Consider the following 18,938-nt stretch of genomic DNA (forward strand, 5'->3'; position numbering starts at 1 on the left):
GTCCAGATTTGGTGGTTGTCCGGTTTTGGTGGTCTCCAACCAGTATGCTCTTTAAGTTTTTCTAAAGCAAAATTGATGACTTTTCTGACTTTGTGGACAGTGACAGTTTTGTTATATGCTTTGATTCATTCCAGCCAACAAAATCTTATTTTGACTCGTCCATGAAGCATTTCTTAACTTATCTGTATCATTCTGATATTTTTATAGCAAGATTTTGAAAATTCCCACTCGTCTTTACAGGCTTTAGGACAACCCTGGGCAATACAGAAAATTGATTTTGCAGCCCCTATCCTGATGATTGATTCAAGTCTGGTTTGCTTAAAATAGCCTTATTCGGTTATTGGAAACTCCAAATTGTCAAGAACAAAAAAATGAGTTAGTGATCATCAGATCTATAAATAAACATAAGAAGAACTGAACTTAAATCAGACTGCATGAATGCAAAACTGATAAAAGTGATTTTATGTTGTCATGATTTTGACAAATAAAAATCATGAAAGTGCAGTAAGAAGTTTCACGAGTTTTAACTCCATGTGGGTCAGATGGATGAAGTATATACTTGAAAATAGCGAAACTCTTATACGTTAAAAAAGCATAAATCATCACAACATTGATTTCATGTTCTTAAACCAAAATAATTCAAACAAGTCCGCCATTTTGGAACGTATTCGATTTTGACAAAGTGATGCATCAAGTTTAGCGGGATTCATTAGTCAAAAGTGTCAAACGACTACTTTCTACCGAATTAAAATATGTTATGCATAAATATGTTGTAGGAACGGATAAATCAAAAACCTTTATATATCATTTTCAGCTATATCTTTCATTACATCATTTTAAACGCTAGAATATCTTCTTTTTTGGATGAAAGCAAAGGTATACCGCATGCGAACAAAGCGCGAAATGAACTTTATATTTCCGGAAATTTTATAAAATATTTTCGTTCAAAATAAGACTGTTTCGCAGATAGGAAACAAGTAGTGGACTGATAGGCATCAAGGTACTTAATACCGGGAGGTACTTTGTACCGGGAATGTCCAGATATTACAAACAATACTTACATAAAAAATTTCTTTTGTATGCAAGTGTTTTTCACATTAATTTCATACAAAATATAGCCTTTTTTGAAGAAAATTCAAAGTTTTATTTTAATAACCCTATTCACATAAATGTGTTTTATGTATAAAAAGCAGTAATATTGCTAACGATTTGGACCCATCATGATATTTTGAATGTGTGTGCAAATGCTTATCAAATTGTTACCCTTTTACTGTGTGATAACTGATAAATATTGAACAGAACTTTAGTGTCATTAACAGCAATGGACCATTTACATATGTTTTTAACTTTTATTGATTGTTTAAAAGTCATTCCTGGTATTAAGTACCTAAAAACAAAAATGGCTGCCTCTCATATGAGGTTATTCACATACATTTCTTTTTGATCTATAGTTAAAATTTCTTTTGGATAATCTATATATTTATCAAAAAATGGCAGCTTCTACAGTTAATAATTATTTTATCCTAGATTTTTTCTGTATTATATGATGGTGGGCCTAATAAGGCTTACACTCCCGGTAGATAGTACAACCAGGATACTGCTAGTGGCTTGCTTTTTGCAACTAAAGTAATAAAAGCATCTGTTATGGTTCAACTTATTTGTAACGTTCAATTTGCCGTGTGTCGTTTATAAATTATACTTATGCGTCGTTGAAGACTATGATCTCGTGCAATTTGTGAATTGTGTCTGTCCGTCGTATTTTGTATGAAGTGATTAGAGGGGAAGTATTGCATTTGACTTTAACATTTACTTTTACCAAATACCTTCGAATTATCCTATCTATCTATCTCTCTGAGTACTGCCAACCCGTCTCGCGAGTGTCAAAGGCAAGAATAGTGCGCGTCAGGTGTGTTAGTGAAAGGTGTGAGAGAAAGTAAAAACCTGAAAATTAACAGGACAGTGAGAGACACGAAAAATCCCAGTCATTGTTAAAATGTTTTTATTAGTAAGGGTAAAAGAAAGATTTTAAAGTAAAAGCACAACAAGTCAACTAATACTGTATCTTAACCACTGCCTGTTTGTATTGATCTATATCAGGCAGGGTGACAGTGTTCCTTGGGAGCTGGTTCCAAAGTTTGGTACAATGGGGAAAAAAAGAGAACTTATGGTAGTCTGATGTAACGTGTAGTTTCCTAAGAGAGAGGGGATGCATATGTCTAGTAAGCCTAGATATAGTTTAAACGTAGGTGGGAAGGCTAATGGCTACTAGATTATGGTAAATTAAAAAAGAAAAACATAATAAGTCTTAAGTTTAGTCTGCGATGCTCAAGAGGACGCCAGTCAAGATCTTTCTGCATGGCTGAAACTTATGACCAAGGGGGGGGGGGGGGTAATCATGTTTTACCCATCATATCGCTCGTCTTTGGACCATCTCTATTTTTTGGATGTTTGACTGTGTGTAGGGGCTCCAAACAGTTGATATATATTCTAGCTGGTGTCTTACTAGGGATTTATAAGCTAGTTAATTGTTTTACATTTTCATTTTTTGTATTGATATTTCGTTTTATGAATCCTAGGGTTAAACTTGCATTTTATGTAATTCTTGAGATGTACGTGTTTGCTGTAGTTTAGGTCTGCGGACAAGTCAAGGCCAATGTATTTTGAGCTAGGAACTGATGTTAAAGCTTGGCCATGTAGGAAGTACTTGTTGTTGATTACTTTTTTTTGTTTATAGTGATATGAAGGACTTGGCATTTTGAGGGGTTGAATTCCATGTCCCACTCCCTTGAATTTTCAATAGAAATATAACTTATTATTCAGTCTTTTTTCATTATTATTTTCTAAAGACGCTGTGGTAAAATTCTTTTCATTTCATTAATTTTCTTTACATGATTCAAGGTCGTAAATAATTAATTTTTATCATTATTTGCATTATAATAACGTATTTATACTTGAGACATTATCTTCCGGCTATTTTCAAATTAAATTGAAATGCGTTATGCGACGAGTCATAAACTTAGAAAAAATTATTCTAGGTAATTCAAGGCAAAATGTTATTTATAAGAATTTGGTGTATAGCATATATTTATACAATATGTTGAATAATGTTATGACATTATATAAATTAGAAGAAAAAAGAAAAAATAAACAATTAAACAAACATAACAACAGCTAAATACTATGTCATTCAGATAGTCGAATGCGAGTAGAATTGTAGCTACTCTTATAAACCCTGCCTTAGAAAACATGGTAAATTAATTAACACTGAACACACTGGGTTTGATTTGAGTCTGCACATGTTGGATAATGAAAAAATGCAACATCTCTTGCGAACCCAAGCACCGGCTTGAGTCGTTTTCAGCATAGTTTCAGGACAAATTATAGATGAGAAAGACAGCTCATCAAATTCTCTCTTGCAGGTCTTGACAACTTGGATCAAGTCTAACAGACAGATATTAATTACAGTCATGGCCCTGTCCTGTTTTGGTTTGGGGGTCCTCCTGGACTCCTTGCCACTGTCTCTTGTTGCTGGGTCGGGTGGGGGTTGCGTTCGTTGAACGCCGCCTTTCCGTGTTGATCTTGTTTATCATATTCTTTAAGGAATTTAATAAAGTCGATCATCACAATCTCCTCCTTAAACTACAAAACTAGATGTTAAATCTGAGGGTCATCTCATTGACCATGATTTAATGGTTACTTTTGATTAAAGGAAAGTGTTTATCAATTATTTATCTATTACATTATTCATGTATGATCGGCCATATAGTTTTAATGACCCACCGGGGCTGCAAAATATTTAAGATTAAATGCTTTTGGTTTTTAAAATAGCCTTAATAACCGAAAAGTAATTAGCAGACGTTTTTTTTATTTTATTTCTTTCTGGTAGATTTATATATTTGGGTTTGTCTTTTTGACAAGTCACGTGATACATTCTTTTTTAGGTCATTTCGCGAAACCACAAGGAATTATCAACATCCTTTAATTTGGCTCAAGTTTTGTTATACAGCTTAATTATCTTGACTATCTCAACATGCATTACTAGATTAAATTAAATGAAATTTATACAACCACTGACACCGACTAAAAAAGCGTTAATTGATAAAAATTGTTTGACATTTGGCGGGATGACACGTCAGGGAAAAATATAAACAAAAAGTGAAGTTCAATTATACAAATATGGCAGTGTGGTTAAAGGTAACCCTTTTAGCTCGACTATTATAAGACTAGGGAGAGCAATTGTACTCGGCCAGACGCCGGTGCCACACTTGGGTTAAGCGCAACTGCGTGCAAGTTGGTGTCCCCAAAACTAGTGAAGGGACTTGGTAGAAACATCACACACTTTAGTATTAATCATTAATGGGGTCACCATCTAAGGACCAAAAAACACTTACATGGATTTTCCCCCCAGAATTATGGCTGTTTTGAACATATTCAGTCAGTGCACAGTTTGATATCCATAATCAAATTAAGTCTGCTAGTTATGCACCAGTCAGTTGCATCCACCGGCGCAAAACATAAATTTGTCTTGCCAATAAGTCAAATTATCATAAAATAATCTCCCCTTGATCATCAAAAACCAAAATACTAACAAGCACGCGTCTACTCTATATTATATACATGTTTATAAGGTATATAACATGCTGTAGCGTATTTTGCCCTCACATTTTTATCACATTATTTTTTCTGTATACATATTGCCACCATTACGACACATGTATTCTTGTGTATCAGACAGGATTATCTACCGTTAATGGCGGTGCTAGAAAACCCTGTCTTACACCCCAATGTAAGACAATTCGCATGCTTTAAATGACATCATTGCCATGTGCCTTTTATGAATGAATAGTGTTCTAAGGGTGAGGTCATTTTACCGTTATGAATGAAGTTTAAGTTCATACGCTACTATAAGAAAAAAGTGTGTAATGAGAATATTAGTTTTCATAGTTTCTGTTCTGAAAATAATTGATATGTAATAAAATTGCAAGAAAAAGAATCAAACACCTACTGTCAGTGCAGACGGGAGTATCTAGTTCTCAGGTAACTGTTTAGGGGGCACTCAGCAGAGCCTCATTATACTGCCGTAAATAGTAACCCTCGAGCTAGATATTCTGGTCTGTACCGGCAGCCAGTGTAAGATTCATATAATGAATTAGGCAATGAAAACTTTATTCTTTTACATTTTGACAGTAGCATAGCAGACACGTTTGAAAAAAAAAATGTGTATTGAAATTAAGTTAAAATGGACATTTAATATTGGACATTTGTTGCATGATAACTGGAATTCAATGTTTTGTCCTGCTTGGAATAGAACTGTGTGAATTCCTACATGTATATCTAATTATCTTGTGCCATATATTCATTCACAGGTAACACTGCTGTTGATTTACTTGGCTGTCCTGTTTACTCTTGCACGAATTCTGGAGGCTGTGGCATGTTATGAGCAAGGGCAAATTTCTCGTAGACTTCTTGACCCTATGACTTTATCAGTGCTGAAATTGAAGGCTCTTCTGGAACAGAGAGGAGTGAGTTATGATAATATGGTAGAGAAAACAGAATTGACAGAGCTAGTGGATGCAACAGGTATAATATCCAGATATTCACATGGTAGCATCATGGCATGAATTGTTCATTTTTAGTAATAGACCTATATAAGAATGTTTATATAATATAATGAAAAAAAATAAAAAATTGTAAACAATATCTAAGACATGATAAAAATGGCTAACTAAAAAATGGTATACATGAAGCTATGAATATAGATATATATATATATATATATATATCATTTGATACCTGTATGAAATGAAAACTCTTATCCAGATATCATGAAACTTACCTTTATACAATAAAAGTCAGTTTTTAAAACACTTACATAATGATGCAGCTTGTGAGATAAAATTTCAAAATATTAACAGCTAAATTTTTAATAATCAAAATTTTCAACCTTTCAGTAAAACAAAATGTATAACAGCTATGTATACATCATCATGTTGTTTGGTGATGTGTAAGTCATATTTTTGTGATAATTCACTCATTGTTGCTTTTTAGGTATATTAACACTTAAGTCGCTGAACTTGCTAAATGGATTTGCTCTGCTTTGATTCTGGAACAGTCTATTTGAATTAACGAATTTTGAAATAAAAATACACCAAAAAGAGCTACCAATGGTATAGAGCCTGGTTGGCCTGACTGTAAACTGGTGGCAAAGGCTGATCACTTTTGGTTCCAACAGGTTATGGGTTAATACAAAGTTGCTAATCCTGTGTTCTAAGCAAATCTTTCCTGCAGTTTGAAATTTGTAAACAGATCAAACATTTTCAAGTATTCATCATGTTCATAGGATACTTGTTACTTTTACACATAACATTATTTAAACCTGTTGTTCTGTACATGATCAGGGGCAGTAACTGATGAAGAACTTGAGTCCACCACTGTTAATGTTGATGACGACATGCAGATTACAAACTATACCAGCGATATTGACTTCTATGAACAGGTACGATATTGTTGTTAATTGATGAATTTAAAATCAGTCTTTTTGTACATGTATGATTTCTTAATATTTTAGTTATGTTTTAACCTATATTAAATACTGTTCTAAAGAGGTTTTGTAATTATTTCTGCGAATTAAGTCCAAAGTGAACAGCTGACAGAAACATGTCCTGATTGTGGATAGATTTAAAGAATAGCATTGACCATATGATATCTACATGTATATTCAAAAAAGAACCTGACAAATGCATTGTTGAATGAGCACCTTGTATAAATTGTATACATTTAACCTGTAAGAGACTTTAGATTCTTCCATGTGTGGAAGTTATCCAGCTAGCTTATGGGATGTCTGTAGTTCTGCTTGGGTGCCCATATGTGCCTAAGGTCTTCCACTGCCAGTAAAGTTTGAAAGTGGCCATAGAACTTTTTCAATGTTGGTATTGGAATTATATATCTCATTATTATCTGTTATATAAGCTTGTTATAACAGGTAAGACACAAAGTGAATAATAGTCACTGCCTCACTGGCTGGAATAACTTCAGTTAAATAGCTTGGGAATTATTGCTATAAAGAGATGACATTTATTGTAACATTGAAGAATTGATTTTATTATTGTATAAAGGCCATTGTTTTACATAGGGTTGCTCAGCAGAGGTTACACTGCTTTTGCAAGTTATTTCACTAAGATCCTTTATCTTATTTAGCCGAGACAGACCATTTCCTAGTCATTTAAGGAAAAAGTAACATTCCCAGTAACTGGCAGTTTGGGAAATTTTGGGTCGTGAAATTGCTTAATTGAGAACCTCCTTTGTGCTCTTTTGACATAGTATTTTGAATTGTGCAGAATTGTTTATTCCATATCAATTAATGGGAGACATTACTGTGATACATTTATTTTGCAGGTTGAAGATGCCAAGGACAGTATGTGGCTTGTAGAAATAATAACTGACAACGGTCCTATCTTGTCAGACACAAGCTGGCACCTGATTCGTAATAAAATTGGAAAGTTTGGGGTTCGACTCGGAAGATTTGACTGTCAAAGACATACAAGGTATTGATATAACAAATAAAAACGTTTTGTTGAAATCTGTGTTCAAATTTTGAATTACAAGGTTGATATATATATGCCATAAGGCTAGTAGATATGCATGTATGATATATATTTGCTATAAGGCTAGTATATGGCTTAAAGCTTTGAACAAACTCTATGGTTACTAACAAAATACTAAAGCTCAATCTGTTTATGGTATAATATGACACTGTGTGGTATACCCGTTATTCATCTTTGGTTTCACTATGTAAGAACCTTTAAGAAAATGTATATGTATTTTGTTTAAGAAATAGTATCAGTCAGTGGTGTTTATTAGCTTATTTAACACTGGTTTGTGTACGAATTGACCACAAAAGCTGTAGGTATAATGTTTGTAGTGTTTACTTTATGTGTTTTTGTGAATACATGTATATAGTTTTTGAAATATTGTTTTTATTCTGCAGGCTGTGTACCAGGAAAGGTTGGTTTACGTCCAGACTTGTCCTTGCCCTTCCAGAAAACTACAGAAGTAAAGCTAATGTAGCTCTGTACACCTACCCAGGACCTGTCAGAACTAATTCACTGTTTGATTGGATCAAGACTAAAGTTAATGAACAGACTTCTGTCATCGAGGATCCTCAGAAACTTCACGATGAATGGCTTACTTTCGAATCCTCACTAAATCCAGACGTCCGGGTAGTATTTGTTTCGACTTTATCGAGCGTCCCATTATTTCTTTCGGCACTAAGTGTAAAATTTCCAGGTCGTGTTAAAATAGGTAGTGTCAAAATGAACTCTGCAAAAGGGAAAGTATTGGCTTCCAAGCTTGATGTTAAGAACTCGCCATCGTATGTTGTGTTAACTCAGGACAGGAAATACATTTATGGTCAAAAAAGGGCAGAGGTTATGACCTTTCGAGCAATGGAGATGTTTTTAAAATCTGTATATCCTAGTATCAATGATATCTTTATAATAAGTTTTATTTGCACAAATATTGCCAGCTTCTTTGAATTAACTTTAGCTAGTGGTGGATGGGTCAGAAGATTTATAAAATTAATCATATGTGTATTCAAGTACAATCTAATCTTGTTTTTGGTTTGGATATGTGTTTTGGCACTTCTACAAATACCTTTCTGTTCAAGATTATCTCTCTTTGCTTTAAAGCTTTTGAGATATTGTACTTTAACATCATTCTTTTCCGATGTACGCAAGGATATTCTATATTATTCTACTCATAAGATTAGTCCTTTTATGGTCCTTATGACTATGAGTTTAAGCGTTTTGTTTGTTAAATTGAGATATTTCACTAGCGCGGATGATGATGACGAAGATGAAGGCGACTGGTGGAATTTCTCAAACTTGCGTACTTTAAACTATCATAACGGCTGGGAAATGATGCGGTTAAGACCTTTTGATCAGATCTTTAACCCTTCTTTTGGTGGGCCAAGTATAACGGATGATTTTGAGGCTTGTCAGACAGTTAATTCTAACGAGTATATAAAATTACTACCAGTATGGGTGTATCGGGACTTTGATAGTAGGTGTGAGTGTATGGCCAGTAAAGATGGATATATCACGCATGATAGTGAGCATGTAGATAACTTTGATGACGACAAAGAAGAACCCTTCTTACAAGATGCTCAGTTTCTTGAATCTGATAAATATTATGGATGCCAGTGTGGAAGATCGCAGAGAAATCCAATAAGAAATGATAATCAAAGTTATGTCCCTTCACAAACATCAAGTGCCAATCTTGAAGCTCCCAGTTTAGGCGGTACATTTGATTTGCCGTGGGATGGTTCTCCGAAAATAAAGTCAAAAATCAAGAAAATTGAAAATTTGAACAGATGCCAGTTTAAACCTCCTGGTTATCTAGAAGGAACGCAATGTGTGATTTGTCTCGATCACTTTTCAAGTCATACACTTTTACGAGGTTTGCCATGTCGCCATGTATTTCACGATAAATGTATCTTAACTTGGTTACTAAGAGAGAATCACTTTTGTCCTGTATGTAGATGGCCCTCCTTCCAATCAAAAGATCAGGACTTTGTTAATGATCTACACAGTGAATAATATTCCAAAATAATACCTCCTGAATAACATAAAAATTCACATCTTCATTTCTTGCACATAGAGCTGCATAGAGAATAGCATCTATTAAATTTTAATTCATGGGTGTTTTCCTTGACTTTTTTAATGTCAATATTTTTTGACATGTTTATATAAACAACAGCCTAACATACTTCATATATGTCTATCTATGACTTTGGTAAAATGTTAGTAATTACTAGATAGAACATAATATTAAAATATTATTTGAAAAGACCTCTGTTGCCAAGTGTTTAAGGTCTTGAACTAGGAAACTTAACACGCCTTACTGTTGACTTTAATCAATTAAGACTTGATTACTTTGAAACATATTAGGCAAAAAAGGACACTGTGAAACTAGATTTTAGTTGTTTCTAGCCTGATGCCTGTTTGTTGATTTGTGAAGAGACACTTTACTGATGCTATCTTAGGATATTTTTCTACTTCCAAAGGAAAATTGGCATATTATTTAACAGTGTGCCCAAAGAAAAAGATGTTGATGTTGTATCAGATACTTAATATTGTAATGAATTCATTTCATTTAGATGTTAAGGGAAGGAATTTTTGTTGGTTTAAACAATATTTATTTCTTCTTTAATATTTACAGACTAAATTACAATATATAAATTGCATTCATTGCAACAGTATCACCGTATTAAAGCGCTAATTTATCTCTCTCTTGGCAAAAAAAAATCTTTATGGTGATACATCAGTTTTGAATTGTAATCTGAAAAACTGTTGTTGAAAGATTCAAGATTAAGCTTTACTAATCTGGTAAAATTATTGTTTGCATAATATAATGTGTATCTGATCAAACATAAAGTTGATCTAAATAAGTTTTAAAACCAAAATATCACTGATTTTTGACAAGTGCTTTGAAGAATTTAATAATGTTTGACAATTTTTATGTTTAAAGCTAAACACTTGATGTTTTAAATTAAAGGTGTAGATTTTATATGCAGAACGTTGTCATGCTGTATTTGTTGCTAAGCAAGCTTTCTGTATATACATGTACATGTAAATGTTCAGTATATAGTCTGTTGTGCCTGAAATAATGCACGGAAGGGCACTTGAGGTCTTCCTCCACCAGTAAAGCTGGAACGTCGCGATATGACCTATATTGTGTCAATGAGATGTAAAACCCCCCCAAAAAAAGATATATATAGTCTGTTCTTTTTAGACCAGTTATCCTAATATACAAGGATACAGTATATCAAATCTTCCAAGAAAAATCAAAAGCATAAATACTTAAAGAATATTTTTACAGATACATTTGCTACTAGTATTGTTTACCATAATATTTGTTTTCACTAAGACAAACTTACCTGAGCAAAGAGAAAACCAATAAAAATCAAACATTTTTAAAGATGAAGATGTTTACAATTCCCAAGTATATATATAAATGAGTGCTATTTTTAACATAATAACATGCGCAACAATGTAGATTTCATTTTAAAGTCTTATTAACTTTGGGTATAATTTCAAGGACTTGACATGAATATTGAAAATATTAATAAAAAACAACAAAATATGTTATTGGTAATTATTATGTAAAAATGTATGCTGATAATAAATAGCTTAGATTGTACTTGAATTATATTTTAAGGTGTAAAAGAAAATGATGTGAAAATTTTGCTTGAAACTATTGAATTGATTTAATTATCTAATAAGCATATAAACGATTATATAACCCCCATTCTCCACATTTTTCTTTCTTTATATAATAGTGGGTTCTGTAAACAAATATGTGTTACCCAATAGACAAGTAAAAAAAGAAGGGAATTCTAACTGTTTGTTAAACTACTCACAAAGTAGTATGAGCTACATGGAGTTACATGTCTTTAAAACAGTAAAAAAATTGCCATGGGAACATTACAGACTCGCTTTAATTATATTTTTATTTTGTTTTGATGTACGAGTATTAATAGATTGTTTTTTTAATTATTGAGCAATCTGCAGTGTTTTGTGTGTACACAGAGTATACTGGTTCTGTTGTTTTTTTGTTTTCTTTTAAGTGTACATATATTGTATATTTCTTAAACTTGTTATTAAATAATTCTGTTTTTTTCAGTATAGTAAATTCAGAATATTTCTTTTTTTCTATACAGTATTCTCATATTTGTTTTCTACACAAGATACTTATTGTGTACTTTTTTAACTACAAAGTACACCAGTTTTTATAGGCATTTAGTTAATATATTTCTGGAAAAGAAATGTAGTCTCTAATGATTTTAGGTGATCATAAATTGTTGTAAATAAATTGTTATTGTTTGTTCATTTTGTTAAAGTGACATTAGATCTGATCTTACATGTTTTTGTATAAGTTTTAAAGCCTCTATCTATTTCAACTTTAAAACATGTTGTTAGTACTAGTTAATAAAATATATAAAATATTATAAGATATAGTATACACAATGCTTTCTCGTAACATTGTTTTATTAATATTTACTCCTAAAGTGCTGACATTTTAGATGTAATATAAGTCAAATTTTGATTGAGATTTTATGTGAGCATATTATGGAGATCTTTAAAGCCAAATGATTGAGGTCACTGACTTCATGTTATATAAATGTGCTCTCTTGTGGGTTTAAATCCCACTTTGCCATGATTTATGTTGAGGTTTTAGACTCTAAGAATGCTATCCAGCAAGTTTTCAAAAGTCAGATGGTCATAAGGGACTCTTTTGTCTGTATCATATATGATGAAAAGAATGAAAATAATTATAATACTAATATGTTACTGTTTTTTTTTTAAATTAGCTGTTGATTAGAGGTTTAATAACAGTTTTACTATTCATTTGTTTTTGTTAGAATTATACATGTACTATTTAGAATATGGCAAGGGAAAAGAAAGTTGTTGCCCTTTGTGTAATTATTTCTTTTACATGTGCTTTATGTCCTGAACATTGTTAATTATTCTGTTTACATGAAATACATGCATGGTATGCGTCATATACATGCAACAATAAAAGATAAAAAACTTTGTGAAAATGTCAAAATGTTTATCAATTTATTTGTACAACTAACATATTACACCAGAGCTGTATGATAAGTTCGGATTATGGTTGTAATTTGGCGAGCTGGGTCTGTGCATCTGTGTGCTTGTCCCCATTTTTCGGGAGCATAACTCCAAATGTACTTTAGCAATTTTCTTCAAAGTTTAAACACTGACAAGGCACATTGTGAGGAAGTGCAAGAATAATAACTCTACCTTGCCTTTTTAGAGTTATTCCCCTATATCAGATTTACTTTAAATAGTTTTTCTGCAAACTTAACACACTTTATATACAGAGCACATTGGGAGTGAGTGTAATGTGTAAGTAACTCTACCTTGCCTTCTTTTAGAGTTATTCCCTTTCATCAGATTTACTTCCGAAGCTAACCGCCTCGATGGTCGAGGGATTTGAGTCGATGACTCCTAATCCAGTTACCTCTCTGGCGTGGGTTCGATCCCGGGAGATGCTTTGGTAGTTTAGCGTGGAGGAAGGTAGTCTAGTACTGGTGTTACTCTCCAGGAACGATGGTTAGTTAACTACCCGCCTATATGACTGAAATACTGTTGGGGAAAAGGCGTAAAATGAAACAAACAAACAAAAACTATCGAAGCTCACCTCCAACGTACTTGAGGGATTTTCCTCAAACTTCATACAATGACTTACTCGTAGCACATTGGTAGAAAGTACATTGTGCAAGAACAATAACTTTATCTTGCCTTCTTTTAGAGTTATTCCCCTTCATTAGATTTATTTGAAAGGGCTTGTTCGGAGCTTAACTTTACAACCGTGTATATCCAGTAACGCCGGAATGTGAAAATAACGTACGATTCGTGCAATAAATAACGCAGCATTGTGCAATAAATGGCGGGTACCTGACAGGATTTCCAACGCGGTAAGTAAACTGACCAATATGTGTTTTATTGAACCGAACTGAAAAAATGAACAGCCGCATTTACGGCTGCGAAGACATTACTATTTATTCCTTACCAAGATAATTTCCACGAAATTGTTTACTTTTCAAGATCATTCGTGAAAATGATGGCTTCACCACCGTTTTGAGCGAGATTTTGGCTTTTGTCGGCTCTTATAAGTACAACAATGCATATTATTCAGTAAAATTTCGATTTTCGGTAGGCAGGTGACATAAACCTTACTTCTTGAGATATAGAAAATTGAAAATAAACTGATAAAATGAGATTCAAGTCGTTTTTATGAGGTAACGCTGATGTACGTAAATTGTGCTTCGCGGTAACGCCGGAAAATGTGATATTTTTCATATATGGTATAGAATTTTTACACAGGTTTAACGCCTTTTGTCGGCGAATATAATCAAGTTATTTGCGACTTAGTCAATGTATTTTCTTCGTAAATTAATAAGAAATATATGATTATTAGATCTTGACAAACTTTCAACATTTTGGTTGCATATTGTAACTTAATACAATTTGACAATTGTTTCCCGAAAGAAATTATTATTTACAAACATGTTGTCCACGTCTGATCCTGTTAGAAAATCAGAACAATAAACTTTCTCCGCAAATACAATATAAATTGAATGATAAAAATCATAGAAAACAATCAAGAGAAGAAGTGTCTGCATATTTTATGCCTGAAATAATGCACCAGTAAAGCTTGAAACTTTCAATATGTCCTTTATTGTGTTGTCGTGATGTGAAACCCAACCAAAAGAAATATTTGGCTGTAGCAATTTGCTTGGTGAACTTCTGTGAAAATGGATTATTTATTTAATTTATTTTTCCTCTTATATAAGGAAGTAACTTGAATTCAAAAGATATTTTACTTAGAAACTATAATGCCCAAAACTTGTAAAAGCATAACCTTTTTGTCCTCTGCTAAAGTTAAATTAATTATAAGTTATGGAGTAAAGATTTACCCTACTCTTGGGGTTTCATATTATATATGTTACCTTGTATGGGAAAACATATGTTTCTACCGTAAGAGCTTATGCTAGGCATTACAAAACTAACAGGACTAATGACGCTAAAAGAGGCCACCAGTACAGAGCCAGATCACATCCATACAGAGTGACTAATAGCTCACTCAGTAGCTCATTTGTACAAAAACATTAAATATCTAATACCAATCTCTCAGACTTTGAATGAACTGTTCCAAGTTCACAGCTGATATTATTAAAAAAAATATAAAATGGTGGGATAATGCTATGGCTTTGAGCTAAGCCTTAGTGTCATTTTCGCAAAATTTGATTGTGAATGCGAGTTGTTGTAACAGTAACAGTAACTAGCGGTATAAGAAAAGCCATGACGCCAAGAAATTACATAGTTAAGAACAATACTGATCCTTCTGGATGAGTAAACACCTATCATCAGACTCGGCTAGTGTCTCGTCCAATAAAGGTTTTAGCTGTGTACTCATCCGATAGAATTCAATATTGTAATCAATAATGTATAATAATATCATAATATTTGTAAAATATTTGATGCATTTATAATTTGTTTTTGTACTGTATCACAAATAAACTATTGTTTGTATATTTATAAATTTTAAAACTGTATTACTTGCTTATGTTTCTAAGAAAGGTTGTCTATAGCTACAAAATTATCATACAGCCCTTTTATATTAAACGTTTCTTAGAAGATCTATCATGTTCTTGGCATAAGAAAGTTGAAATCGTAAACTTACGAAGAAAAGCTGAATTGACGAAATTCCTGAAGTTAAATGTGCACATTTTATAGACTATACAGGTAATTGTTTTGTTTTACGGTGTGCACTGGCATTTTGGTTAGGTGGCACGTATTGCTTGCAGACACTCGTACTCGTCAGGTGTGGATGTCAAGTTAACAATAAGTTTACACCCGTATGTACAGATTTAAAGTTGTTTTGGTGCCGCGCAGTTAAGCAAGTTGGAGAGACAAAATTGCTGTTATTTCATACTGGGGACATTCGCAACACCTGACATAATATTTTTACATTATTTTTAAAGTATTTGTATATCTAGTACATATAAACTTGGTATGAACTATTAAGAATCACCCTGGCATAAGGCATTTAGATGTTCATATAGACTGTATATTTTCCCGAAAAAAAACCCAACTAATTTTGAATATTCAAAATGCTTGGGCAGATAAGTAAAGTTTAATTTTATTAACTCGTTAATAAAACGCTCACTCGAGTATTCAGCTGCGGTTGTTTGTTTGCTTTACTGATATTTTCACATTTTTGGTCATACTTCGGCTGTCGATCCATCTTAACAGGCTTTCCTGGTTAACTAACCAGTAATTACTTATCTCATGCATGTAGAATATACGATTAATCAAGACGGCATTAACGGACAATCAGATACACAATAGACCTTTCCAGTGTTTACAGGCTAACTTGTTATCCTTTTGCTACACTGAGATAGTACATAGTCACTGGTTGACCTGGTTTGCACAAAAGAACACATGGCTTTGTTTGTGATACTGTTTGTGAGCAGTTGACCTAGCAATGAATGGAAAAGGTGTGGCTAAATGTTCCACTACGAAAAAACCGGAAAGGTCCATGGAAACACGGTGGATTTGAGACAGTGATAGCAGGTTCGGAGTACAACTGTCAAGTAATGCGTTTCGCTATTTTTCTCGCCTCAGTTTTTAAAGCTTTAAAACGCCTGTGTACATTAGGAATCGTGCGACTGAGTGGTCGTTTTATACAAAACATCCCCTCCAAATAAGATGGCAAAGTGATGTTCATTTCACGCCGTAAAATCTATTTTGTCACGTCCTGTAGAAAAAAGTACAAATCTCGATTTTAAAAAGATGACTGAGTTAGGGTACACTTTGCAGCGCATTGACGAAGCAAGCCCTACAGAATATACACATGCGACCAGTACAGCCCAAGATGTCATGTGCAATAGTTAATATTTTGAATTTTTCTCAAAAATGCAATACATGATCTTGTCCGGATTTAAAGATGGACACGTTCATTTAAGATATTCAGTTGGGAAAATTTTAATATACCAGTATCTGTCATTATATGTTACGGATACTGCCGAAAATAAATCTAAAAATTTAAATATCGCGTGCATAGACCGTAAACTATATCGCGGCTAATGACCTGTAAGACAAAAAACAAGAACACAATTTCTTTGACACTAAGAGTTGAATCTTTTTTTCCTGCTTGTTTTTGAAGACTTTGTTGGTATATTTGAAGTAATATATAAAATAATGGTCATGAATACAAGCGCGAAATTGGACTTCGTTTCGTCGGAATGGGGAAAAAACCGGATTAAACTTCTTGTTGTCAAAAAGGACCAACATTATCATTCTATTAAGGTAATAATATTATTATTATTGTTGTTGTTGTTGTTCTTCTTCTTCTTCTTCCTCTTATTATTATTATTATTAAAATTATTTTTATTATTATAATTATAATTATTATTATTATTATTATTATTATTAAAGTTAGTTATTGTTATTGTTATTAATTTTTAAAAGCATCACTATTCCTGATTAATATCTTTTTAGAAAAAAACGTTTTAAATATTTTCAAATGAACACATTAGTAGAGATATTCCTCACTTTTTTGGAAAGAGGTCACTATGAAATAAGATTTTTTTTGGATTTTTTAAAATTACATTAGACCATAAACATGTAATACACAAAACCTGTATTGCACTATGAGGTTATTATGCATTGTTGAGTACGATACTGAATTTTATTGGACGAGTATACAGTTGTTAAGACTATATTGGACGAGGCGCTAATGAAAACATATAAAATTAAAGAAAATACACCAACAATTCTAAAAAACAGAACACATTGAATTATGAAAACACACAAAATCGACACTGTTTTTGTATTAAATTATAAGATACAGTTACCTGGTGTGCAATATGGGTTTGATATTATATTTTGGACTCGAAATATCAAAACGAGGCTAGATTGAGAATAATAATTATGCATTTGATTGTTTTTGACTCGAGAAAAGAAAACGAGGCTAAATTGGTGAGATTAGATCCAGAAATAATTGGTGTGGTTTCTTGAATTGAATGTGTTTTAATTCAATTCTGTATTGTACTCCAATGTCTAACCTCAGAAATAAAAAAAAAGTGGAGCGTGGCCCCCCTCTGGAAAACTAGTACATGTAAATAAACCAATCCCTGTAGAATATACGTTACGTTTGCCTTCTCAAAATTTTGCGACATCCTGGCCAAAAAATCCAGTGTGCTGACAGTGCTGATACCAAAGTGGCTGGCCTTTGCTACCTGTATAGAGAGAGAGACAAGCCATCCTGAAAACTCTATATACTGTTATCGCATGGTTTGGTTCTTACTAACCCATATATTCAGTACACTTCAATGAGCATTTGAAAAACTGTATTGATATATAGCAGTACAGTTTTTTCATTGTTTCATATATATTAAATGTGAATCAATATTGGTGACAGTTTACAATCCGCCTCTAACATAGGATGTCTTTTGTATATCTTTTTTTTTGCGGCAGTTTTGAAAAAAAACTGCCTTATCATAAATGACTGTAATGTAGCTGACGATTTATTTAATTATTTTTATTTATTTATTTATTTATTTATTTATTTATTTATTTATTTATTTATTTTTATTTATTTATTTATTTATTTATTTATTTATTTATTTATTTATTTATTTATTTATTTATTTATTTATTTATTTATTTATTTATTCATTATTTATTTATTTCTATCGATGGGGCAGTGGTAACGAACATTCCCAGTAGCAAAAAAAAAAAAATAGAAATGGAATCAATAAAATAAAATAAAATAAATACAATGAAAAATATAAACAAAGATAGTGAATGAAATGAAATTAACTCTCATTTAATCAAAATGTACATCCGCTGAATGAATCATTTCCACTGAAAAAGGCCCTTAAATCTTGAATCAATATTGGTAACAGTTTACAATCCGCCTCTAACATAGGATGTCTTTTGTATATCTTTTTTTTGCGGCAATTTTGAAAAAAAACTGCCTTATCATAAATAACTGTAACGTAGCTGACGATTTATTTATTTATTTCTATCATAAAAAAACATTATGCAATTGCGATAAAACAGTATATGAAACGAGTTAGTTACGAGGATATAACACTGGCTGGGCGACATCTCGGGATGTTTCTGCAAAAAATTGTCGCGGCCTAACGGCCTCGCCACATTTTTTTAGCAGAAACACCCCTTGATGTCGCCCCAGCCAGTAACTAACTCCTTTCATATACTTTAACTATTTCTTCGCTGACCAATTTCAAATCTCTGTTACGAAATCCCCAAAACTGATATTTAAAAGTAGTTGGATAAGTCCAGCAGTTTAAGGTTTCATACATGTACGCCGATCAAAACAACTTA

The 18,938-nt window shown here is 32.5% G+C and overlaps 2 protein-coding genes across 2 annotated transcripts in view; one reads left to right on the plus strand and one right to left on the minus strand.

Moving 5' to 3' along the window:
* LOC132734450 (uncharacterized) overlaps positions 1-920 on the minus strand; it is a 39,209-nt gene extending 38,289 nt beyond the window's left edge. Inside the window, exon 1 of the mRNA XM_060721192.1 lies at positions 796-920. The gene's annotated coding sequence lies outside the window, so the exon portion shown is untranslated. The remainder of the gene's footprint in view (positions 1-795) is intronic.
* A 3,003-nt stretch (positions 921-3,923) lies between these two features.
* On the plus strand, positions 3,924-12,608 carry LOC132734461 (E3 ubiquitin-protein ligase RNF103-like). Its single transcript, XM_060721203.1, has 5 exons — positions 3,924-4,194; positions 5,367-5,580; positions 6,399-6,496; positions 7,396-7,544; positions 7,988-12,608. The coding sequence occupies exons 1-5, from the start codon at positions 4,177-4,179 to the stop codon at positions 9,594-9,596; spliced, it is 2,088 nt and encodes a 695-aa protein (XP_060577186.1). The 5' UTR covers positions 3,924-4,176; the 3' UTR covers positions 9,597-12,608.
* Positions 12,609-18,938: the final 6,330 nt, after the last annotated feature.

The sequence above is a fragment of the Ruditapes philippinarum genome, unplaced genomic scaffold (genome assembly GCF_026571515.1).
Source record: "Ruditapes philippinarum isolate M1 unplaced genomic scaffold, ASM2657151v2 ctg216_1_1_1_1, whole genome shotgun sequence".
NCBI lineage: Eukaryota > Metazoa > Mollusca > Bivalvia > Venerida > Veneridae > Ruditapes > Ruditapes philippinarum.

Excerpts from the sequence above, each read along its gene's own strand:
- LOC132734461 (XM_060721203.1), top strand. Across the intron at positions 6,497-7,395 it reads ATATTGACTTCTATGAACAG|GTTGAAGATGCCAAGGACAG; the intron begins GTACGATATTGT and ends TTTATTTTGCAG. Across the intron at positions 7,545-7,987 it reads GACTGTCAAAGACATACAAG|GCTGTGTACCAGGAAAGGTT; the intron begins GTATTGATATAA and ends TTTATTCTGCAG.